Below are 22,203 nucleotides of genomic sequence, written 5' to 3' on the forward strand. Positions count from 1 at the left end.
TAGATATGGAGCCCCTTCAGATTCCTTTGAAACAGCCTGGTCAAGTAGTCTCTAAAAAGCAATACTCTGTTTCAAAAGAAGGAAGAAAGGGATTACAGCCCGTTATTGAGTCTTTACTAGAGGAAGGTCTTTTGGAACCCATGGCACGGGGGCTGCTGAGCCGAGATGGGGTGTCCGGGGTGGGGGCCAGGGGAGGATGCTGAGGGTGATCAGGGGCAGGGATGCCCATGGGAGGATGGCGGGGGGGGGGGCTCTGAGGGCTTGGGATGCCTGGGGATGCGCTTCCCCTGCACCCCACAGCCCAGCCCCGCAGGGTGCAGGGTAACAGGTACAGCCCTGGGCCATGCGCACCATGGCTGCTGCTGGCTGTCACGGCAGGGGGCCCAGGATCACCCCCACACGCTGCCCTGGGCTGGGGCCGGGCATGCACGAGTGCAGGTGACCTCCCAAAGTGCCAGCCCCTGCTCCTGTGCACCCCCTGCTCGCTGCCACCCCTGGCCAGGCACAGCAGGGCTGGGCAGTGCTGGGATCTGTGTGTTCACAGCCGGATTTGGGGGGGCCCAGTGAGAGCCGTCGGGCACCTCACCCTGTGCTGGGCTGGATCAGTCACACAGCACTGGGCGGGGGGGGCAGCAGGGGGCAGGGGGGTGTGAATTTTGTAGGATTTAAGCAGGGGGAGTTGAAGTCCGCTGGAGGAGGGAGGTTTGACAGGTCAGGTGCCGAGGGCCTGCGGGACTAGATCCTTAGTCCAAGGCTTCCTCCAGGAAGCTGATTTCTGCAGCAGCCTATTGACACCAGCGTGTGCAAGGCTGCGCGACGTTTCTTTAGGAATATTTTGGAAGGAGTTGCCGCTCTAGAGCCTGAGTTTTGCTCAGGGCCAGTGGAACAGAGCTTCTTGAACCCTTTTATCCATCTTAAAACGCTTTCTCTCGCCCCCAAGCTGATCTTCCTCGGTGTTTCAATGCTGCTGTGGTAGTTTGGTGTCTGGTGGGGTTTTGGCACGGTTTCGGTAGTGGGGGAGGGAGCCCCTGGAAGAGGCTCCGAGAAGCTCCCCCGACTCCAATTTCGGACCCGCCTCTGGGCAAGGCCAGGCCGATGGCGCCTCTGCGAATCCCGGTTGAAGAGGGAAAGAAGCCGCTGATTGTCGGCTTTGGTTTTGTCTGTGTGTGTTGGCGAGGGTGTGAGAGAAGGGGGATGGGAGAGAGCCAGCCCTGCGGAGCCCCGGTCCGGGAGGCAGCAGAGGGGGAGCTGTGCCGGAGCAGGGGTTCCCCTGCGGCCCGCGGTTAAGATGGCGGCGGAGCCCCTGCAGCCCCTGGAGCCCAGCGGCGGCCCAGAGGTCGCCCTGCAGCCCGCGGAGGGCCCCGGGCCGGAGGAGCAGGGCCCGGGCCCGGAGCAGCCGCGACTCCGCCCGCGCTGGAGCCGCCCGTCGGTGGGAGGGCGGCAGCCCCGGGAGGGCCCCGCGCTGGGGCGGGTTGGGGAGCTGCGGCCCCGCGGGAAGGACTCGCGTTGGGGCAGGGGGTGGAGGAGTGTCTGCCGGGAGAGGGACCCCGGGGGGGCAGGGGAGGGCGGCGAGGGCCCCTCTCCCTGAGGGGGAAGGAGCAGGGAGACCCCTCGTGCCGGCCGGGCTGTGCCCCCCATTCCCTGCCCCCCCTGTGCTGCTGGGGGGGAAGAGGGAGCAGAGCTGAGCGCGGGAAGAGCGGAGGGCTGGCGGGGGGAAGGTGCGTTGTATTTCAGACCCGGTTGTATCTCTCGTTCTCCTTGATGGTGGTGGTTGTTTTGTATGAAATGTGTGTTGTTATCCCCAAGTGGAGCCTGTCTTTTGCTGGTGGCCGTAACTGGTGGGTGAGCCCTCCCTGTCCTTTGTCTCGACCCTCAAGCCCTTTCGGTTGCATTTTCTCCTCCCCAGCCCTGAGGGGACAGACTAGGGGTGAGTGAACGGCTGCAGGGGGCTTTTGGAGCCAGCTGGGTAGGGACAGCTGCCTAGGAAAGTTTACTGGCGTGGTAACTGTATTTGCCCCAGGTGGAGATCTCTATGTCCATGGACAGATTGGCAAGATCCCTCGTCTGTACCAGCCCTTAACCCCTTGTTTTCCAAGTGGCCGTCTCTTCGTGCTGCTAATGTTGATATTTAGCTGGTCACTGGCACCTAGCGCTGACGTGCAATTAGTGAATCTGCAAATGAGAGCCTGAGTAAGAGCCTCAGATGATACTGTGTCACTAATACTTGATTTGACAGTCCAAGGATTTCTGTGTTTTCCATGTTCGACACCTAGAGCACAATAGGATGGCTGTAGGTTAAAGGTCTTGACTTAGAGAAACTTAACCCAAGGTGATTTAGGAGCTTGGTGCTCGGAAGGCAATTTCCTTATAAAGCCGTCTTCTGCAACCCCAGTGTGAAGAGTTTTCTCTGGTAGAAGGAGCTTGGCTCTATTTGTCAAGAAAGAAGCGTACATGCTTGTGTTTCTTGTCATGTTTGTAGTTCAGCAGGAACGTATGGGAAGCACCAAAGTCAGTAGCAGCATCGGTAGCTGCTTTGTCCTTGCCCATTTCCACAGCAGCGTAACTCCCTGCCCAACCGTTAGTGCTGACTAACTCCCTGGAATTTCTGAAGGTACGTGTCCAGGTAGTAAGAGACTGCTCTTGCCATTTGAAACAAGCCAGCAGCTTGCCGAGAGGGCTGGTAGTGTGTTTGGGTCTACGTGGACACGTGTTTTGCCTGTAACTGTCCTCACCCAGTTTCTGGTGGGGCTTGGAGGGCTCCCTGGGCTGGGCAGCTTGCGCCTGCTGTAGCCGCAGGGATGGGAAACCGAGGTGGGATCCCCGCTGCCCGCCCTGCCTTCGGCTCCCGGAGAGAGAGCCCAGGAATTGCTTCTTAATGAACGTGTTGCCCGCAGAAGCGGAGAGGAAGGGGCTGTGGGCAGCGATGGGCGCGCGGGAGGCAACGGCCCATCAGGAGGGGTGTGGCGTGCAGCCCTTGGAGGTGCCATGGCAACGATTCCGTGGGTGGCTGTGACACGTGTGTTGGGTGTCAGTGACATGTGGTCGCCGCCCAGCGACGTGTCCAGCGGCCGTGACCTCTCCAGCAGTCACGGCGTCCCCGTCGGGCAGTGGAGCTGCGACAGCTGCCACGCACACAGCAGGAGCAGCACCATGCAGGGCCGGAAGGCAATGCTCAGCCAGCAGGCCCAGGGGCTGCGCGCCACCCTCGCCTTGCAAGGTGCTGCCCCTTGGGCTTCGGGGGGACGGCCCGGGGGCTCCTGGTCCCCACGTCGTCCTGCATGGTACCAACAGCACCTTTGTGTCCTCCAGAGCAAGGCAGGAAGATTTTTATGCTGTCCTGTGAGGAGAAGCTCCGTCAGAAGAGAGAGCGGCTTCCCCCGCTGCGTGAGGCGGTGCAGCAGGACATCCGTGCCCTGAGCGCTGCCCAGAAGGTACCAGCCCATCCCACCTGCTCTACCCCTGCCTGGTGCTGGCCCTGCAGAGCCAGCTCCTCCGCCGCGCCTCTCGGGAGGGCAGCGATAGGGTGCGACTGTCGCCACAGTTCAAGAGAGCTCTCTCCTGCCCACAGGCGTGGAAGCCACTTGCCGCCTCTGAGGCTTTCGGAGCGCAGAAACCCTTGGGCATCGCTTTGGCCGGGAAAACGCTGGAGGTAACAGCAGGGTCCGGAGGGCAGGGGCTGCTCCCAGGGGGCTGGGGCTCCGGGGACGCTCAGAAGAACAGGGGGCAGGGCAGAGGGGCCTGGTGCTGGCCCCAGGACAGCCCCACAGGGCTGGTACAGCGAGACACGGGGTGTTCACGTGTGGTCCCACGGGGTCCCTTTCCACCGCTGCACCCATCCGTGCAGGTCCTCCTTTAGCTCCCTGCGCAGATGCTTTGCCCCAGCAGAGCTCCTGGCCCTCCCACCCTGCGCGTCCCCGGGGCTGCCTGGGTTCCTACAGGGTCCAGCTGCACCCCTGGGAGACAGGTGCTGTCTCTGCCCTTTGCCGCCTGTCCCAACGTGGTGACCTGCTTATTCTAAGCCTCGAGAGAGAGAGGCGCTGGCCCCGCGGAGCTGCCTTTGCCCAGGGGCCTCTTGCAGGCAGAGAGCGGTGCCTCCGCTCTCCGCCAGCCTCCACATCTGGGGCACTGACCGGTTCTATGGATGCCCAGCCCCGGGTCTGCGTTATGCAGGGTCCCTAAGCCTGACCCGCCAGTGCCATCAGCAGACACCTGCCTCTGCCTTAGCCCAAGCAGCCCCCCAGAGCAAAGCTCTGCCAGAGCCCGTCCTGCCAAGGCAGTGACGATGTCCCGGAGCAATGTCCCAGCGTCCCCAGCTCCACCTTGGGGGGAGTTTTCCAGGCAGGACCCCCTTCTCCCGTGGGTGCCCAGCAAGCCCTACTTCCAGCCGGGTGAACCCTTGCATGCCCACCCAGGTGGCCCAGGAGAAGCTCCAGGCTCAAATCCACGAGCAGGTGAACACCTGCAACATGCTGCTGTACCAGCTGAGGCAGCGGAGCCGAGTCCGGGATGAGCTGCAGGAGAAGTTGCAGCAGCTGCAGGATGCCGAGATGGACAACCGGTGGCATCAGGCACAGGTACCCAGGGCCCCTCCCTGGGGTGGCAGCACCCACGGGGTCTTTAATCTAAGCCCTGCACGCCCCGGGTGGGCACCAGGCTCCGCACAGGGGCTCACCCTGTGTCCGTCCCCCCCGCCATCTCTGCGCCAGGTGGTTCACCAGCTGAGGAACAGCATTGAGAAGATGCTGATCAAAGTCCAGGCTGCAGAGAAGGTGACCTCTGTGTACCTGGTGGTGCGGGATGCCCTGAGGAAGGTGAGCTCCTCCTCACCGTGCCATCGTCCCACCTGCTCCCCCTGCAAAGGCAATGAGGTGCCCAAGGGGCCGTGCTGGTGGGACGCCCTCCCGGATCAGCGCGGTCCTCCTGCTCCCCTCCGTTCATTCCCTGTCAGAGCGCGGGGGACCCCTGGGGCTCAGTGGGCTGATGTGCTGTGGCTCCCTGTGCCCCAGGAGCTGGCCCAGCTGCCTCAGCACCTGGACCTCCTGAGCAAGACAGCTGATCTGTACCACGAGGAGCTGGAAACCATGGAGCTCATGGCCTTGGATGCCCTGAAAGCCGCTATTGCAGCCAAGGTGAGATGGTCCAAGGCACCTCCCGGAGCAATGTCCCAGCGTCCCCAGCTCCACCTTGGGGGGAGTTTTCCAGGCAGGACCCCCTTCTCCCGTGGGTGCCCAGCACCCCTTTCCAGCCGTCCAGAGCCCACAGACGGCACCACGCGCTGGGGCTGCTCAGTCTTCTGCAATAAAGAGCAAAAGAGACCGAGCTGGGTTTGCCCAGGGCACCCACGTGCCTCCAGAGCTCCTCTCGAGTCGTGTTCTTGGGCCAGGCTGCCCTGGGGCTGGGCACAGCCTGCCTGAAGCACCTGCCCGCCTGAAGCACCAGCCATGGCGAAGCAGCGTGCTGCACCCTCCAGCCCTCCTGGCCCGCTTTCCTTCCCAGCCTGTTTACACGGGGCAGGGGTCGTGTTTGGCGCTGGACATCCCAGGCACTTCTCCCTTCTCTGATCTGCTCCAGAAGGACATGGCCAAGAAGAAAGCCGAGTTCCTGGCGGAGAGAGAGCTCTGGTGCCGCTCCCTGGCTACCCAGAAGAGCGAGCTCGAAAGGCATCTGAGAGCGGTGAGCCGGGGGGGACCCGGCGCAGGCAGGGCTGTGGGCAGGTGGCGGGCATTAGTGCTGAGCCCCCTGTGGTGCTGGTGGGGGGCTGCAGGGCCAGCTCCCCCAGGGTGCCAGCAGCTCAGGGGGTGACGATGAATGTCCTTGCAGCAAGCCAGGTCCCAGCCTGCCAAGGGCTTGCCGAGCGTGCACACGCAGGACCCGCTGGTGGGTGAGTGCCTGGAGGGCTGCGGAGGGGTGGGACGCAGGCGCAGCCGCAGGCATCTTTCCCTGACGCTTCCCTCCCACCCCAGCTGCCAAAGAGGCCACCGAGTTCCAGGCAGCGTCCGAGAAGCTGGAGAAGGCCAAGGCTGCCGTGGAGTGCTCTCACTTCAGGGTAACATAAAAACCCCTCCCCCGTAAAACCCGGGGCTGTTGGAGCCCTGGGGTTTTGAGACCTCTCTGCTGGCCTTGCTTTGTGGCCGGGTTAGCTGCTCTCCTCTGCTGCTGGAGCCCCCCTAAGGCCTCTTGCGCGGGCAGGGATGGAGCTGCTTTTCTCCCTATGAGCCATGAGCTTGCAGCGGTCCGTGGTGCAGACACCTCCCCGAGGCCACGGCCCGGGTCCTGTACCCTGCCGGAGCGCCACGGGCTGAGTCCCTGTGCTCTCCCCCGTCCAGGACATCCCCAGCAAGCTCCTGGCGCAGAAGTCGTCCTTAGCGGTCATGCAGGAGCGCATCAAGGCCTGCGAGCAGAAGCGCCACATGATGGAGGAGAAGCTGAAGGAGCTGGAGGTGAAGCAGGCCAAGCTGAAGTTTCGCCCGCCCGCCGAGACCAACAGGTGCTGTTGCTGGCCTCAGGGCAGTCATGCCAAGCGTGCCCCTACCCTTGTGGGGGATGTGTGCATCATGCGTGTCCCAACAGGGCACCCCTTCCTCCGTCCCCCTGCAGCCGCCCACCCCTCCTGCACCGGGAGGTTTTCTGGGCAGGGTGCTCGCCCAGCTCTGCTCCTGGCAGGGCACCCAAAGCTCCCGCTGTGGCAGCAGGGGGACCCTTGCTCCTTGCCTGGCGTGGGAAGTGGTACCAGCAGCACGGAGCTGGGTTGCAGGCAGCATCTCTGCTCCGCACTTGGGGGCGGGGGCAACCTGAGCAGCTTTTGCAGCAGATTTGGGGGTATCTCGGCATGCCTATGCAGTTGTACAGATGCGAGTGTGTTTGGCTGCAGGAGGCTGGAGGAGCTGAGGATGCACCTGCAGCAGGAAGAGGCTCGGCTGGAGCAGCTGCGAGGCCCGGTGCTGAGGAACCAGCAGGTCCTGGTCCAGATTGGAGATGCTGTCGAGAGCCTCTTTGCCTATCTGCGTGGGATCACCGTGCCTGGCCAGGTACTTGCACCGTGCTGGGGTGAGCACGGCCCCAGCCGCTGCTCGGTGGCGCGAGAGCACAGCGCAGTGACGCTTGGTGCAGCCGACGTCACCCCAAGGGGCTCATTTTCCCCACCACGGTGGTTCTTCTCTCTCCGACTCCAGGACGATTCTGTCAAGGCCAGCAGCGTGGAGGAGAAGCTCCAGCAGTGCCAGCAGAAGCTGCAGTACCTGGTGCAGCGGGTGGCCAGCCTGTCCCCCGAAATGCGCAGCCTGGACCAGGAGAATAAGGTGCGCGGGGGCTCCGTCCCTGCTGTGATCTTTGGGGACACCCCCGGGGCTCTCCCGGATGGCCCGTCCCAAGCCGTCCTCCCAGCTGGGAGGATGCAGGTGGCCCCAGGGAAGAGCCATGGAGCAGCTCAGCCCCAGGTGGCACTGGGCACTGGGGGCTGTTTTCTCCAGGGGGACATGGAGGTGGAGAACCGCTTGGCCTGTGACACCCACCTCCCTTTCAGCACTTAACCCCGGGCCTCTTTCCCAGGCTCTTGTCAAGGTGCAGAATGCCCTGGAGAAGGCAGCTGTGAACCATCCGCAGAACGTCAGAATCCCCTTGAAGGAGAGCAGCAGCACGGTGGAAGGTAGGAGACACAGCAGCTGCCCCAGCCCCTGCCCGCTGGGCCTTCTGGGCGTCCTTGCCTGCCTCCCATTGTCCCGGCAGACCCCAAGCCAGGAGTTGCCTCCAGGCCTTGGGGCTGACCTTGGCTGTCTGCAAGGCTTAGGGCATGGGTGGTGATTTGAGGTGGGGATGTGGGAGAAGGAAGGCAGGCGGTGGGGCGGCGAGTATCGAAGCACAGCAGGAACAAGGAGAGATGCTGTGGGGCAAGGAGGGAGAGCCTCACCTCCCAGATCACCTGGTTGTGAAGACTAAGCAGTGCTTGGCTCTGCCTGGGGCCTCCTCCTAGTGGCTGCTCTTGGAGGAGACCATGAGCTTTTGGCAGCTTACCACCTCTTTTTTTAGCCACCACCCTGTAGCTCCAGACCTTTACGGGAAGCCTCAGCAGTGTGGGAGATGGGCCACAGCGGTGGTCATCCTGGGATGCTGGGCTGGAAGAGCTAGTGGGGAGTGCCTGTGCCCGAGGGCTCTCCGGGGTGCCCTCGGCCCTCAAAAACGTGCTGCCTCTCCCCTGAGGACACGGGCACAGCAGAGGTGACCCCGCAGACCCTCCTCAGCCCGTTCCTCTCCGCTCTCTCCTCCAGACCCCTCTGATTTTCCCAAGAAAGGCAAGAAAGTTGTCCCCACCAGGAAAGACATCAAGAAGCAGGGGCTGCAACTGATAAAAGCAAACAAAGTGACAAGAATTGGCTGGTACCAGGGCAGCTTTGTGGATCTCCGGCCCACCGCTGACGCTTCGGATGCACCAGACCGGCTGTTGTAGCCTTTTCCCAGCAGTTGAATACAGCAGCTCTTCTTGGTTCCTCTCAAGCCTGTGGTCGCTTCTGTCCCCTAGAACGCATGGGGGTCAAAGCCTGAGGGGTGCTGAGCTGGGTTTGGAGGCAGCCCCGTGCCCCTTGCCCTCGCCCAGCCGCTCTCCCTGCAGAGCTGGGGCTGGGCTGGGGAGAGCCATTGGGTTCAGGCTCTTGAGGGGCCCCAACAGCCCCTCCAGGTGATAGCAGTAAAGAGGGGGATGATTCAAACGCGATCTCTCCCTCTGCGACTAGGAGAGGAACCAAATACGAGGCTCCTCGAGAACCTAAAACACAGCCTGAAAAAGTTCATCAAATGCCCTTGAGGCAGGTCCCTCTAGGAGGACAAGGGGGAGGTTTTGGGTTTGTTATTGTGCCTCTAACAGCACATGACAGAAGAGGTCTAAAGAAGGAATTACCCCCCTACCTGGATGATCCTATTGGAGTAGGGGAGAAAATAGATGAGTACCTGGGGAATGCTGATTCTACCTGGAAGGACTGGGATTTCCTCCTGGGAATCCTATTGGGACAGTAAGAAAAACAGATGATTTTACAGAAAGCTCGTCAGTTGTGGGAAGATGAACACGGATAGGCAGCAGGAGGCGCAAATGCACTCACAGTTGAGGAGACAATTCCTCAGGTGGACCCTAACAGGGATCCCAATAATCGGGTTACTTTGGCCCGCCTCTGGGGTCATCGCGCCTACTTCGTTAGGGCGGTTAAAACGGCAATTCCTAGACCCTACAATGTGCTAAAAGCTATGTCTTTAGAACGAGGAAAAGAGGAGAGTCTCTCCCACTGGCTGGAAAGGACTAGGGATGCCTTAAGAAAACGAGGGGGGAGGGACCCTGAGGGGCCAGCCTTTGACACCTTGTTAAGGGTGCAATTTGTCCCCAAATCCTGGCCTGACATAAGAAGGAGAATACAGAAAGATGAGGAGTGGCAGAGCAGGCCCTTGGAAGAATGCGTTAAGAAGGCACAGCAGGTGTATGTAAGAAGGGATGAGGAAAAGATGAGGGTAAAGGCGAAAGTTACGGCACAGTTTTTACAACCCCCAAGGGTGAAAATGCAGGGACTCCCAGGATCAGAAAAACGGAGGGGAACACCAGCATTTAACAAAAACATGTCTTCCTCAGCGCGGGGGTAAACCAAGGGGTCAATTGGGAAGAAATCAGTGTGCTATCTGCAAAAAGGAAAGGGCATTGGAAAAAGGAGTGCCCTCAGAGACAGGCGGACCCTTGTGAGGAGGAAGTCCACCGGTTATTGGCAATGGATTGTTAGGGGTGTCAGGGGCTCCCATTGTGTCAGGGACCCACCACCCTGGAGCCCTTGATAACTTGTAGGGTGAGTCCAGATCGAGAGGAAGTGCACTTCCTAGTGGACGTGGGGGCCTCTCAATCCACTTTGAACTTTATTCCAAAGGGGGGACAATTGTCAGGGGGATTTTTGACTATCCAAGGGGTGAGGGGAGAGGCTGAACAAGTATGAATTATTCAGCCACTGCTAATTGAGGTAGGAGATAAATTTGAAATGCATGAAATTTTGTTTGTCCCTAATTGCGATTGCAGTCCATAGGGGAGGGATTTAATGGTTAAACTGGGAATGCAAATTAATATCATCAAGAATGATGAGGAAGCAAATACTGGGGTGACTTTGTGCAAACTGTCTGATAAAGATTATGCTAAAATAAACCCGGAAGTATGGGCAGTCCCAGGGAAGTATGGAAAATTAGATATGGAGCCCCTTCAGATTCCTTTGAAACAGCCTGGTCAAGTAGTCTCTAAAAAGCAATACTCTGTTTCAAAAGAAGGAAGAAAGGGATTACAGCCCGTTATTGAGTCTTTACTAGAGGAAGGTCTTTTGGAACCCATGGCACGGGGGCTGCTGAGCCGAGATGGGGTGTCCGGGGTGGGGGCCAGGGGAGGATGCTGAGGGTGATCAGGGGCAGGGATGCCCATGGGAGGATGGCGGGGGGGGGGGCTCTGAGGGCTTGGGATGCCTGGGGATGCGCTTCCCCTGCACCCCACAGCCCAGCCCCGCAGGGTGCAGGGTAACAGGTACAGCCCTGGGCCATGCGCACCATGGCTGCTGCTGGCTGTCACGGCAGGGGGCCCAGGATCACCCCCACACGCTGCCCTGGGCTGGGGCCGGGCATGCACGAGTGCAGGTGACCTCCCAAAGTGCCAGCCCCTGCTCCTGTGCACCCCCTGCTCGCTGCCACCCCTGGCCAGGCACAGCAGGGCTGGGCAGTGCTGGGATCTGTGTGTTCACAGCCGGATTTGGGGGGGCCCAGTGAGAGCCGTCGGGCACCTCACCCTGTGCTGGGCTGGATCAGTCACACAGCACTGGGCGGGGGGGGCAGCAGGGGGCAGGGGGGTGTGAATTTTGTAGGATTTAAGCAGGGGGAGTTGAAGTCCGCTGGAGGAGGGAGGTTTGACAGGTCAGGTGCCGAGGGCCTGCGGGACTAGATCCTTAGTCCAAGGCTTCCTCCAGGAAGCTGATTTCTGCAGCAGCCTATTGACACCAGCGTGTGCAAGGCTGCGCGACGTTTCTTTAGGAATATTTTGGAAGGAGTTGCCGCTCTAGAGCCTGAGTTTTGCTCAGGGCCAGTGGAAGAGAGCTTCTTGAACCCTTTTATCCATCTTAAAACGCTTTCTCTCGCCCCCAAGCTGATCTTCCTCGGTGTTTCAATGCTGCTGTGGTAGTTTGGTGTCTGGTGGGGTTTTGGCACGGTTTCGGTAGTGGGGGAGGGAGCCCCTGGAAGAGGCTCCGAGAAGCTCCCCCGACTCCAATTTCGGACCCGCCTCTGGGCAAGGCCAGGCCGATGGCGCCTCTGCGAATCCCGGTTGAAGAGGGAAAGAAGCCGCTGATTGTCGGCTTTGGTTTTGTCTGTGTGTGTTGGCGAGGGTGTGAGAGAAGGGGGATGGGAGAGAGCCAGCCCTGCGGAGCCCCGGTCCGGGAGGCAGCAGAGGGGGAGCTGTGCCGGAGCAGGGGTTCCCCTGCGGCCCGCGGTTAAGATGGCGGCGGAGCCCCTGCAGCCCCTGGAGCCCAGCGGCGGCCCAGAGGTCGCCCTGCAGCCCGCGGAGGGCCCCGGGCCGGAGGAGCAGGGCCCGGGCCCGGAGCAGCCGCGACTCCGCCCGCGCTGGAGCCGCCCGTCGGTGGGAGGGCGGCAGCCCCGGGAGGGCCCCGCGCTGGGGCGGGTTGGGGAGCTGCGGCCCCGCGGGAAGGACTCGCGTTGGGGCAGGGGGTGGAGGAGTGTCTGCCGGGAGAGGGACCCCGGGGGGGCAGGGGAGGGCGGCGAGGGCCCCTCTCCCTGAGGGGGAAGGAGCAGGGAGACCCCTCGTGCCGGCCGGGCTGTGCCCCCCATTCCCTGCCCCCCCTGTGCTGCTGGGGGGGAAGAGGGAGCAGAGCTGAGCGCGGGAAGAGCGGAGGGCTGGCGGGGGGAAGGTGCGTTGTATTTCAGACCCGGTTGTATCTCTCGTTCTCCTTGATGGTGGTGGTTGTTTTGTATGAAATGTGTGTTGTTATCCCCAAGTGGAGCCTGTCTTTTGCTGGTGGCCGTAACTGGTGGGTGAGCCCTCCCTGTCCTTTGTCTCGACCCTCAAGCCCTTTCGGTTGCATTTTCTCCTCCCCAACCCTGAGGGGACAGACTAGGGGTGAGTGAACGGCTGCAGGGGGCTTTTGGAGCCAGCTGGGTAGGGACAGCTGCCTAGGAAAGTTTACTGGCGTGGTAACTGTATTTGCCCCAGGTGGAGATCTCTATGTCCATGGACAGATTGGCAAGATCCCTCGTCTGTACCAGCCCTTAACCCCTTGTTTTCCAAGTGGCCGTCTCTTCGTGCTGCTAATGTTGATATTTAGCTGGTCACTGGCACCTAGCGCTGACGTGCAATTAGTGAATCTGCAAATGAGAGCCTGAGTAAGAGCCTCAGATGATACTGTGTCACTAATACTTGATTTGACAGTCCAAGGATTTCTGTGTTTTCCATGTTCGACACCTAGAGCACAATAGGATGGCTGTAGGTTAAAGGTCTTGACTTAGAGAAACTTAACCCAAGGTGATTTAGGAGCTTGGTGCTCGGAAGGCAATTTCCTTATAAAGCCGTCTTCTGCAACCCCAGTGTGAAGAGTTTTCTCTGGTAGAAGGAGCTTGGCTCTATTTGTCAAGAAAGAAGCGTACATGCTTGTGTTTCTTGTCATGTTTGTAGTTCAGCAGGAACGTATGGGAAGCACCAAAGTCAGTAGCAGCATCGGTAGCTGCTTTGTCCTTGCCCATTTCCACAGCAGCGTAACTCCCTGCCCAACCGTTAGTGCTGACTAACTCCCTGGAATTTCTGAAGGTACGTGTCCAGGTAGTAAGAGACTGCTCTTGCCATTTGAAACAAGCCAGCAGCTTGCCGAGAGGGCTGGTAGTGTGTTTGGGTCTACGTGGACACGTGTTTTGCCTGTAACTGTCCTCACCCAGTTTCTGGTGGGGCTTGGAGGGCTCCCTGGGCTGGGCAGCTTGCGCCTGCTGTAGCCGCAGGGATGGGAAACCGAGGTGGGATCCCCGCTGCCCGCCCTGCCTTCGGCTCCCGGAGAGAGAGCCCAGGAATTGCTTCTTAATGAACGTGTTGCCCGCAGAAGCGGAGAGGAAGGGGCTGTGGGCAGCGATGGGCGCGCGGGAGGCAACGGCCCATCAGGAGGGGTGTGGCGTGCAGCCCTTGGAGGTGCCATGGCAACGATTCCGTGGGTGGCTGTGACACGTGTGTTGGGTGTCAGTGACATGTGGTCGCCGCCCAGCGACGTGTCCAGCGGCCGTGACCTCTCCAGCAGTCACGGCGTCCCCGTCGGGCAGTGGAGCTGCGACAGCTGCCACGCACACAGCAGGAGCAGCACCATGCAGGGCCGGAAGGCAATGCTCAGCCAGCAGGCCCAGGGGCTGCGCGCCACCCTCGCCTTGCAAGGTGCTGCCCCTTGGGCTTCGGGGGGACGGCCCGGGGGCTCCTGGTCCCCACGTCGTCCTGCATGGTACCAACAGCACCTTTGTGTCCTCCAGAGCAAGGCAGGAAGATTTTTATGCTGTCCTGTGAGGAGAAGCTCCGTCAGAAGAGAGAGCGGCTTCCCCCGCTGCGTGAGGCGGTGCAGCAGGACATCCGTGCCCTGAGCGCTGCCCAGAAGGTACCAGCCCATCCCACCTGCTCTACCCCTGCCTGGTGCTGGCCCTGCAGAGCCAGCTCCTCCGCCGCGCCTCTCGGGAGGGCAGCGATAGGGTGCGACTGTCGCCACAGTTCAAGAGAGCTCTCTCCTGCCCACAGGCGTGGAAGCCACTTGCCGCCTCTGAGGCTTTCGGAGCGCAGAAACCCTTGGGCATCGCTTTGGCCGGGAAAACGCTGGAGGTAACAGCAGGGTCCGGAGGGCAGGGGCTGCTCCCAGGGGGCTGGGGCTCCGGGGACGCTCAGAAGAACAGGGGGCAGGGCAGAGGGGCCTGGTGCTGGCCCCAGGACAGCCCCACAGGGCTGGTACAGCGAGACACGGGGTGTTCACGTGTGGTCCCACGGGGTCCCTTTCCACCGCTGCACCCATCCGTGCAGGTCCTCCTTTAGCTCCCTGCGCAGATGCTTTGCCCCAGCAGAGCTCCTGGCCCTCCCACCCTGCGCGTCCCCGGGGCTGCCTGGGTTCCTACAGGGTCCAGCTGCACCCCTGGGAGACAGGTGCTGTCTCTGCCCTTTGCCGCCTGTCCCAACGTGGTGACCTGCTTATTCTAAGCCTCGAGAGAGAGAGGCGCTGGCCCCGCGGAGCTGCCTTTGCCCAGGGGCCTCTTGCAGGCAGAGAGCGGTGCCTCCGCTCTCCGCCAGCCTCCACATCTGGGGCACTGACCGGTTCTATGGATGCCCAGCCCCGGGTCTGCGTTATGCAGGGTCCCTAAGCCTGACCCGCCAGTGCCATCAGCAGACACCTGCCTCTGCCTTAGCCCAAGCAGCCCCCCAGAGCAAAGCTCTGCCAGAGCCCGTCCTGCCAAGGCAGTGACGATGTCCCGGAGCAATGTCCCAGCGTCCCCAGCTCCACCTTGGGGGGAGTTTTCCAGGCAGGACCCCCTTCTCCCGTGGGTGCCCAGCAAGCCCTACTTCCAGCCGGGTGAACCCTTGCATGCCCACCCAGGTGGCCCAGGAGAAGCTCCAGGCTCAAATCCACGAGCAGGTGAACACCTGCAACATGCTGCTGTACCAGCTGAGGCAGCGGAGCCGAGTCCGGGATGAGCTGCAGGAGAAGTTGCAGCAGCTGCAGGATGCCGAGATGGACAACCGGTGGCATCAGGCACAGGTACCCAGGGCCCCTCCCTGGGGTGGCAGCACCCACGGGGTCTTTAATCTAAGCCCTGCACGCCCCGGGTGGGCACCAGGCTCCGCACAGGGGCTCACCCTGTGTCCGTCCCCCCCGCCATCTCTGCGCCAGGTGGTTCACCAGCTGAGGAACAGCATTGAGAAGATGCTGATCAAAGTCCAGGCTGCAGAGAAGGTGACCTCTGTGTACCTGGTGGTGCGGGATGCCCTGAGGAAGGTGAGCTCCTCCTCACCGTGCCATCGTCCCACCTGCTCCCCCTGCAAAGGCAATGAGGTGCCCAAGGGGCCGTGCTGGTGGGACGCCCTCCCGGATCAGCGCGGTCCTCCTGCTCCCCTCCGTTCATTCCCTGTCAGAGCGCGGGGGACCCCTGGGGCTCAGTGGGCTGATGTGCTGTGGCTCCCTGTGCCCCAGGAGCTGGCCCAGCTGCCTCAGCACCTGGACCTCCTGAGCAAGACAGCTGATCTGTACCACGAGGAGCTGGAAACCATGGAGCTCATGGCCTTGGATGCCCTGAAAGCCGCTATTGCAGCCAAGGTGAGATGGTCCAAGGCACCTCCCGGAGCAATGTCCCAGCGTCCCCAGCTCCACCTTGGGGGGAGTTTTCCAGGCAGGACCCCCTTCTCCCGTGGGTGCCCAGCACCCCTTTCCAGCCGTCCAGAGCCCACAGACGGCACCACGCGCTGGGGCTGCTCAGTCTTCTGCAATAAAGAGCAAAAGAGACCGAGCTGGGTTTGCCCAGGGCACCCACGTGCCTCCAGAGCTCCTCTCGAGTCGTGTTCTTGGGCCAGGCTGCCCTGGGGCTGGGCACAGCCTGCCTGAAGCACCTGCCCGCCTGAAGCACCAGCCATGGCGAAGCAGCGTGCTGCACCCTCCAGCCCTCCTGGCCCGCTTTCCTTCCCAGCCTGTTTACACGGGGCAGGGGTCGTGTTTGGCGCTGGACATCCCAGGCACTTCTCCCTTCTCTGATCTGCTCCAGAAGGACATGGCCAAGAAGAAAGCCGAGTTCCTGGCGGAGAGAGAGCTCTGGTGCCGCTCCCTGGCTACCCAGAAGAGCGAGCTCGAAAGGCATCTGAGAGCGGTGAGCCGGGGGGGACCCGGCGCAGGCAGGGCTGTGGGCAGGTGGCGGGCATTAGTGCTGAGCCCCCTGTGGTGCTGGTGGGGGGCTGCAGGGCCAGCTCCCCCAGGGTGCCAGCAGCTCAGGGGGTGACGATGAATGTCCTTGCAGCAAGCCAGGTCCCAGCCTGCCAAGGGCTTGCCGAGCGTGCACACGCAGGACCCGCTGGTGGGTGAGTGCCTGGAGGGCTGCGGAGGGGTGGGACGCAGGCGCAGCCGCAGGCATCTTTCCCTGACGCTTCCCTCCCACCCCAGCTGCCAAAGAGGCCACCGAGTTCCAGGCAGCGTCCGAGAAGCTGGAGAAGGCCAAGGCTGCCGTGGAGTGCTCTCACTTCAGGGTAACATAAAAACCCCTCCCCCGTAAAACCCGGGGCTGTTGGAGCCCTGGGGTTTTGAGACCTCTCTGCTGGCCTTGCTTTGTGGCCGGGTTAGCTGCTCTCCTCTGCTGCTGGAGCCCCCCTAAGGCCTCTTGCGCGGGCAGGGATGGAGCTGCTTTTCTCCCTATGAGCCATGAGCTTGCAGCGGTCCGTGGTGCAGACACCTCCCCGAGGCCACGGCCCGGGTCCTGTACCCTGCCGGAGCGCCACGGGCTGAGTCCCTGTGCTCTCCCCCGTCCAGGACATCCCCAGCAAGCTCCTGGCGCAGAAGTCGTCCTTAGCGGTCATGCAGGAGCGCATCAAGGCCTGCGAGCAGAAGCGCCACATGATGGAGGAGAAGCTGAAGGAGCTGGAGGTGAAGCAGGCCAAGCTGAAGTTTCGCCCGCCCGCCGAGACCAACAGGTGCTGTTGCTGGCCTCAGGGCAGTCATGCCAAGCGTGCCCCTACCCTTGTGGGGGATGTGTGCATCATGCGTGTCCCAACAGGGCACCCCTTCCTCCGTCCCCCTGCAGCCGCCCACCCCTCCTGCACCGGGAGGTTTTCTGGGCAGGGTGCTCGCCCAGCTCTGCTCCTGGCAGGGCACCCAAAGCTCCCGCTGTGGCAGCAGGGGGACCCTTGCTCCTTGCCTGGCGTGGGAAGTGGTACCAGCAGCACGGAGCTGGGTTGCAGGCAGCATCTCTGCTCCGCACTTGGGGGCGGGGGCAACCTGAGCAGCTTTTGCAGCAGATTTGGGGGTATCTCGGCATGCCTATGCAGTTGTACAGATGCGAGTGTGTTTGGCTGCAGGAGGCTGGAGGAGCTGAGGATGCACCTGCAGCAGGAAGAGGCTCGGCTGGAGCAGCTGCGAGGCCCGGTGCTGAGGAACCAGCAGGTCCTGGTCCAGATTGGAGATGCTGTCGAGAGCCTCTTTGCCTATCTGCGTGGGATCACCGTGCCTGGCCAGGTACTTGCACCGTGCTGGGGTGAGCACGGCCCCAGCCGCTGCTCGGTGGCGCGAGAGCACAGCGCAGTGACGCTTGGTGCAGCCGACGTCACCCCAAGGGGCTCATTTTCCCCACCACGGTGGTTCTTCTCTCTCCGACTCCAGGACGATTCTGTCAAGGCCAGCAGCGTGGAGGAGAAGCTCCAGCAGTGCCAGCAGAAGCTGCAGTACCTGGTGCAGCGGGTGGCCAGCCTGTCCCCCGAAATGCGCAGCCTGGACCAGGAGAATAAGGTGCGCGGGGGCTCCGTCCCTGCTGTGATCTTTGGGGACACCCCCGGGGCTCTCCCGGATGGCCCGTCCCAAGCCGTCCTCCCAGCTGGGAGGATGCAGGTGGCCCCAGGGAAGAGCCATGGAGCAGCTCAGCCCCAGGTGGCACTGGGCACTGGGGGCTGTTTTCTCCAGGGGGACATGGAGGTGGAGAACCGCTTGGCCTGTGACACCCACCTCCCTTTCAGCACTTAACCCCGGGCCTCTTTCCCAGGCTCTTGTCAAGGTGCAGAATGCCCTGGAGAAGGCAGCTGTGAACCATCCGCAGAACGTCAGAATCCCCTTGAAGGAGAGCAGCAGCACGGTGGAAGGTAGGAGACACAGCAGCTGCCCCAGCCCCTGCCCGCTGGGCCTTCTGGGCGTCCTTGCCTGCCTCCCATTGTCCCGGCAGACCCCAAGCCAGGAGTTGCCTCCAGGCCTTGGGGCTGACCTTGGCTGTCTGCAAGGCTTAGGGCATGGGTGGTGATTTGAGGTGGGGATGTGGGAGAAGGAAGGCAGGCGGTGGGGCGGCGAGTATCGAAGCACAGCAGGAACAAGGAGAGATGCTGTGGGGCAAGGAGGGAGAGCCTCACCTCCCAGATCACCTGGTTGTGAAGACTAAGCAGTGCTTGGCTCTGCCTGGGGCCTCCTCCTAGTGGCTGCTCTTGGAGGAGACCATGAGCTTTTGGCAGCTTACCACCTCTTTTTTTAGCCACCACCCTGTAGCTCCAGACCTTTACGGGAAGCCTCAGCAGTGTGGGAGATGGGCCACAGCGGTGGTCATCCTGGGATGCTGGGCTGGAAGAGCTAGTGGGGAGTGCCTGTGCCCGAGGGCTCTCCGGGGTGCCCTCGGCCCTCAAAAACGTGCTGCCTCTCCCCTGAGGACACGGGCACAGCAGAGGTGACCCCGCAGACCCTCCTCAGCCCGTTCCTCTCCGCTCTCTCCTCCAGACCCCTCTGATTTTCCCAAGAAAGGCAAGAAAGTTGTCCCCACCAGGAAAGACATCAAGAAGCAGGGGCTGCAACTGATAAAAGCAAACAAAGTGACAAGAATTGGCTGGTACCAGGGCAGCTTTGTGGATCTCCGGCCCACCGCTGACGCTTCGGATGCACCAGACCGGCTGTTGTAGCCTTTTCCCAGCAGTTGAATACAGCAGCTCTTCTTGGTTCCTCTCAAGCCTGTGGTCGCTTCTGTCCCCTAGAACGCATGGGGGTCAAAGCCTGAGGGGTGCTGAGCTGGGTTTGGAGGCAGCCCCGTGCCCCTTGCCCTCGCCCAGCCGCTCTCCCTGCAGAGCTGGGGCTGGGCTGGGGAGAGCCATTGGGTTCAGGCTCTTGAGGGGCCCCAACAGCCCCTCCAGGTGATAGCAGTAAAGAGGGGGATGATTCAAACGCGATCTCTCCCTCTGCGACTAGGAGAGGAACCAAATACGAGGCTCCTCGAGAACCTAAAACACAGCCTGAAAAAGTTCATCAAATGCCCTTGAGGCAGGTCCCTCTAGGAGGACAAGGGGGAGGTTTTGGGTTTGTTATTGTGCCTCTAACAGCACATGACAGAAGAGGTCTAAAGAAGGAATTACCCCCCTACCTGGATGATCCTATTGGAGTAGGGGAGAAAATAGATGAGTACCTGGGGAATGCTGATTCTACCTGGAAGGACTGGGATTTCCTCCTGGGAATCCTATTGGGACAGTAAGAAAAACAGATGATTTTACAGAAAGCTCGTCAGTTGTGGGAAGATGAACACGGATAGGCAGCAGGAGGCGCAAATGCACTCACAGTTGAGGAGACAATTCCTCAGGTGGACCCTAACAGGGATCCCAATAATCGGGTTACTTTGGCCCGCCTCTGGGGTCATCGCGCCTACTTCGTTAGGGCGGTTAAAACGGCAATTCCTAGACCCTACAATGTGCTAAAAGCTATGTCTTTAGAACGAGGAAAAGAGGAGAGTCTCTCCCACTGGCTGGAAAGGACTAGGGATGCCTTAAGAAAACGAGGGGGGAGGGACCCTGAGGGGCCAGCCTTTGACACCTTGTTAAGGGTGCAATTTGTCCCCAAATCCTGGCCTGACATAAGAAGGAGAATACAGAAAGATGAGGAGTGGCAGAGCAGGCCCTTGGAAGAATGCGTTAAGAAGGCACAGCAGGTGTATGTAAGAAGGGATGAGGAAAAGATGAGGGTAAAGGCGAAAGTTACGGCACAGTTTTTACAACCCCCAAGGGTGAAAATGCAGGGACTCCCAGGATCAGAAAAACGGAGGGGAACACCAGCATTTAACAAAAACATGTCTTCCTCAGCGCGGGGGTAAACCAAGGGGTCAATTGGGAAGAAATCAGTGTGCTATCTGCAAAAAGGAAAGGGCATTGGAAAAAGGAGTGCCCTCAGAGACAGGCGGACCCTTGTGAGGAGGAAGTCCACCGGTTATTGGCAATGGATTGTTAGGGGTGTCAGGGGCTCCCATTGTGTCAGGGACCCACCACCCTGGAGCCCTTGATAACTTGTAGGGTGAGTCCAGATCGAGAGGAAGTGCACTTCCTAGTGGACGTGGGGGCCTCTCAATCCACTTTGAACTTTATTCCAAAGGGGGGACAATTGTCAGGGGGATTTTTGACTATCCAAGGGGTGAGGGGAGAGGCTGAACAAGTATGAATTATTCAGCCACTGCTAATTGAGGTAGGAGATAAATTTGAAATGCATGAAATTTTGTTTGTCCCTAATTGCGATTGCAGTCCATAGGGGAGGGATTTAATGGCTAAACTGGGAATGCAAATTAATATCATCAAGAATGATGAGGAAGCAAATACTGGGGTGACTTTGTGCAAACTGTCTGATAAAGATTATGCTAAAATAAACCCGGAAGTATGGGCAGTCCCAGGGAAGTATGGAAAATTAGATATGGAGCCCCTTCAGATTCCTTTGAAACAGCCTGGTCAAGTAGTCTCTAAAAAGCAATACTCTGTTTCAAAAGAAGGAAGAAAGGGATTACAGCCCGTTATTGAGTCTTTACTAGAGGAAGGTCTTTTGGAACCCATGGCACGGGGGCTGCTGAGCCGAGATGGGGTGTCCGGGGTGGGGGCCAGGGGAGGATGCTGAGGGTGATCAGGGGCAGGGATGCCCATGGGAGGATGGCGGGGGGGGGGGGCTCTGAGGGCTTGGGATGCCTGGGGATGCGCTTCCCCTGCACCCCACAGCCCAGCCCCGCAGGGTGCAGGGTAACAGGTACAGCCCTGGGCCATGCGCACCATGGCTGCTGCTGGCTGTCACGGCAGGGGGCCCAGGATCACCCCCACACGCTGCCCTGGGCTGGGGCCGGGCATGCACGAGTGCAGGTGACCTCCCAAAGTGCCAGCCCCTGCTCCTGTGCACCCCCTGCTCGCTGCCACCCCTGGCCAGGAACAGCAGGGCTGGGCAGTGCTGGGATCTGTGTGTTCACAGCCGGATTTGGGGGGGCCCAGTGAGAGCCGTCGGGCACCTCACCCTGTGCTGGGCTGGATCAGTCACACAGCACTGGGCGGGGGGGGCAGCAGGGGGCAGGGGGGTGTGAATTTTGTAGGATTTAAGCAGGGGGAGTTGAAGTCCGCTGGAGGAGGGAGGTTTGACAGGTCAGGTGCCGAGGGCCTGCGGGACTAGATCCTTAGTCCAAGGCTTCCTCCAGGAAGCTGATTTCTGCAGCAGCCTATTGACACAGCGTGTGCAAGGCTGCGCGACGTTTCTTTAGAATATTTTGGAAGGAGTTGCCGCTCTAGAGCCTGAGTTTTGCTCGGGGCCAGTGGAACAGAGCTTCTTGAACCCTTTTATCCATCTTAAAACGCTTTCTCTCGCCCCCAAGCTGATCTTCTCGTGTTTCAATGCTGCTGTGGTAGTTTGGGTGTCTGGTGGGGTTTTGGCACGGTTTCGGTTAGTGGGGGAGGGAGCCCCTGGGAAGAGGCTCCGAGAAGCTCCCCCGGCTTCAATTTCGGACCCGCCTCTGGGCAAGGACCAGGCCGATGGCGCCTCTGCGAATCCCGGTTGAAGAGGGAACGAAGCGCTGATTGTCGGCTTTGGTTTTGTCTGTGTGTGTTGGCGAGGGTTGTGAGAGAAGGGGGGATGGGAGAGAGCCAGCCCTGCGGAGCCCGGTCCGGGAGGCAGGCAGCAGAGGGGGAGCTGTGCCGGAGCAGGGGTTCCCCTGCGGCCCGCGGTTAAGATGGCGGCGGAGCCCCTGCAGCCCCTGGAGCCCAGCGGCGGCCCAGAGGTCGCCCTGCAGCCCGCGGAGGGCCCCGGGCCGGAGGAGCAGGGCCCGGGCCCGGGAGCAGCCGCGACTCCGCCCGCGCTGGAGCCGCCGTCGGTGGGAGGGCGGCAGGCGCCCCGGGAGGGCCCCGCGCTGGGCGGGTTGGGGAGCTGCGGCCCCGCGGGAAGGACTCGCGTTGGGGCAGGGGGTGGAGGAGTGTCTGCCGGGAGAGGGACCCCGGGGGGGCAGGGGAGGGCGGCGAGGGCCCCTCTCCCTGAGGGGGAAGGAGCAGGGAGACCCCTCGTGCCGGCCGGGCTGTGCCCCCCATTCCCTGCCCCCCCTGTGCTGCTGGGGGGGAAGAGGGAGCAGAGCTGAGCGCGGAAGAGCGGAGGGCTGGCGGGGGGAAGGTGCGTTGTATTTCAGACCCGGTAGTATCCTCTCGTTCTCCTTGATGGTGGTGGTGTTTTGTATGAAATGTGTGTTGTA

General features: G+C 61.1%; 2 protein-coding genes across 4 annotated transcripts; both read left to right on the forward strand.

Annotated features, from left to right (window-relative positions):
* The first annotated feature begins 1,614 nt into the window (after positions 1–1,614).
* LOC147414139 (coiled-coil domain-containing protein 183-like) lies at positions 1,615–8,490 on the forward strand. Of its 2 annotated transcripts, none has more exons than XM_086475235.1 (14): positions 1,615–2,611; positions 3,310–3,431; positions 3,569–3,649; positions 4,413–4,574; positions 4,707–4,811; positions 5,007–5,129; positions 5,572–5,673; positions 5,821–5,881; positions 5,964–6,046; positions 6,327–6,487; positions 6,872–7,028; positions 7,173–7,298; positions 7,549–7,645; positions 8,265–8,490. In XM_086475235.1, the coding sequence occupies exons 2-14, from the start codon at positions 3,330–3,332 to the stop codon at positions 8,441–8,443; spliced, it is 1,539 nt and encodes a 512-aa protein (XP_086331361.1). In that variant the 5' UTR covers positions 1,615–2,611; positions 3,310–3,329; the 3' UTR covers positions 8,444–8,490. The 2 variants fall into 2 exon arrangements, with proteins under 2 accessions (XP_086331361.1, XP_086331360.1); XM_086475234.1 differs by lacking the exon at positions 1,615–2,611 and adding an exon at positions 3,048–3,217.
* A 3,324-nt stretch (positions 8,491–11,814) lies between these two features.
* LOC147414140 (coiled-coil domain-containing protein 183-like) lies at positions 11,815–18,690 on the forward strand. Of its 2 annotated transcripts, none has more exons than XM_086475232.1 (14): positions 11,815–12,811; positions 13,510–13,631; positions 13,769–13,849; positions 14,613–14,774; positions 14,907–15,011; positions 15,207–15,329; positions 15,772–15,873; positions 16,021–16,081; positions 16,164–16,246; positions 16,527–16,687; positions 17,072–17,228; positions 17,373–17,498; positions 17,749–17,845; positions 18,465–18,690. In XM_086475232.1, exons 2-14 carry the CDS (start codon positions 13,530–13,532, stop codon positions 18,641–18,643), a joined length of 1,539 nt encoding a protein of 512 aa, XP_086331358.1. In that variant the 5' UTR covers positions 11,815–12,811; positions 13,510–13,529; the 3' UTR covers positions 18,644–18,690. The 2 variants fall into 2 exon arrangements, with proteins under 2 accessions (XP_086331358.1, XP_086331357.1); XM_086475231.1 differs by lacking the exon at positions 11,815–12,811 and adding an exon at positions 13,248–13,417.
* The last annotated feature ends 3,513 nt before the right edge of the window (positions 18,691–22,203 follow it).

This window comes from Leptosomus discolor, chromosome 18 (assembly GCF_034619465.1).
Source record: "Leptosomus discolor isolate bLepDis1 chromosome 18, bLepDis1.hap2, whole genome shotgun sequence".
Classification (NCBI taxonomy): domain Eukaryota; kingdom Metazoa; phylum Chordata; class Aves; order Leptosomiformes; family Leptosomidae; genus Leptosomus; species Leptosomus discolor.

What these genes read in the sequence shown, in the direction of transcription:
- LOC147414139 (XM_086475234.1), top strand. Translation starts at nt 3,151, where the DNA reads ATGCAGGGCCGGAAGGCAATGCTCAGCCAGCAGGCCCAGGGGCTGCGC. An exon ending in CCCTGAGCGCTGCCCAGAAG is followed by an intron (nt 3,432 to 3,568) that starts GTACCAGCCCAT and finishes TCCTGCCCACAG; the next exon opens with GCGTGGAAGCCACTTGCCGC. An exon ending in CCGCCCGCCGAGACCAACAG is followed by an intron (nt 6,488 to 6,871) that starts GTGCTGTTGCTG and finishes GTTTGGCTGCAG; the next exon opens with GAGGCTGGAGGAGCTGAGGA.
- LOC147414140 (XM_086475231.1), top strand. Translation starts at nt 13,351, where the DNA reads ATGCAGGGCCGGAAGGCAATGCTCAGCCAGCAGGCCCAGGGGCTGCGC. An exon ending in TGGCCGGGAAAACGCTGGAG is followed by an intron (nt 13,850 to 14,612) that starts GTAACAGCAGGG and finishes ATGCCCACCCAG; the next exon opens with GTGGCCCAGGAGAAGCTCCA. An exon ending in GGATCACCGTGCCTGGCCAG is followed by an intron (nt 17,229 to 17,372) that starts GTACTTGCACCG and finishes CTCCGACTCCAG; the next exon opens with GACGATTCTGTCAAGGCCAG.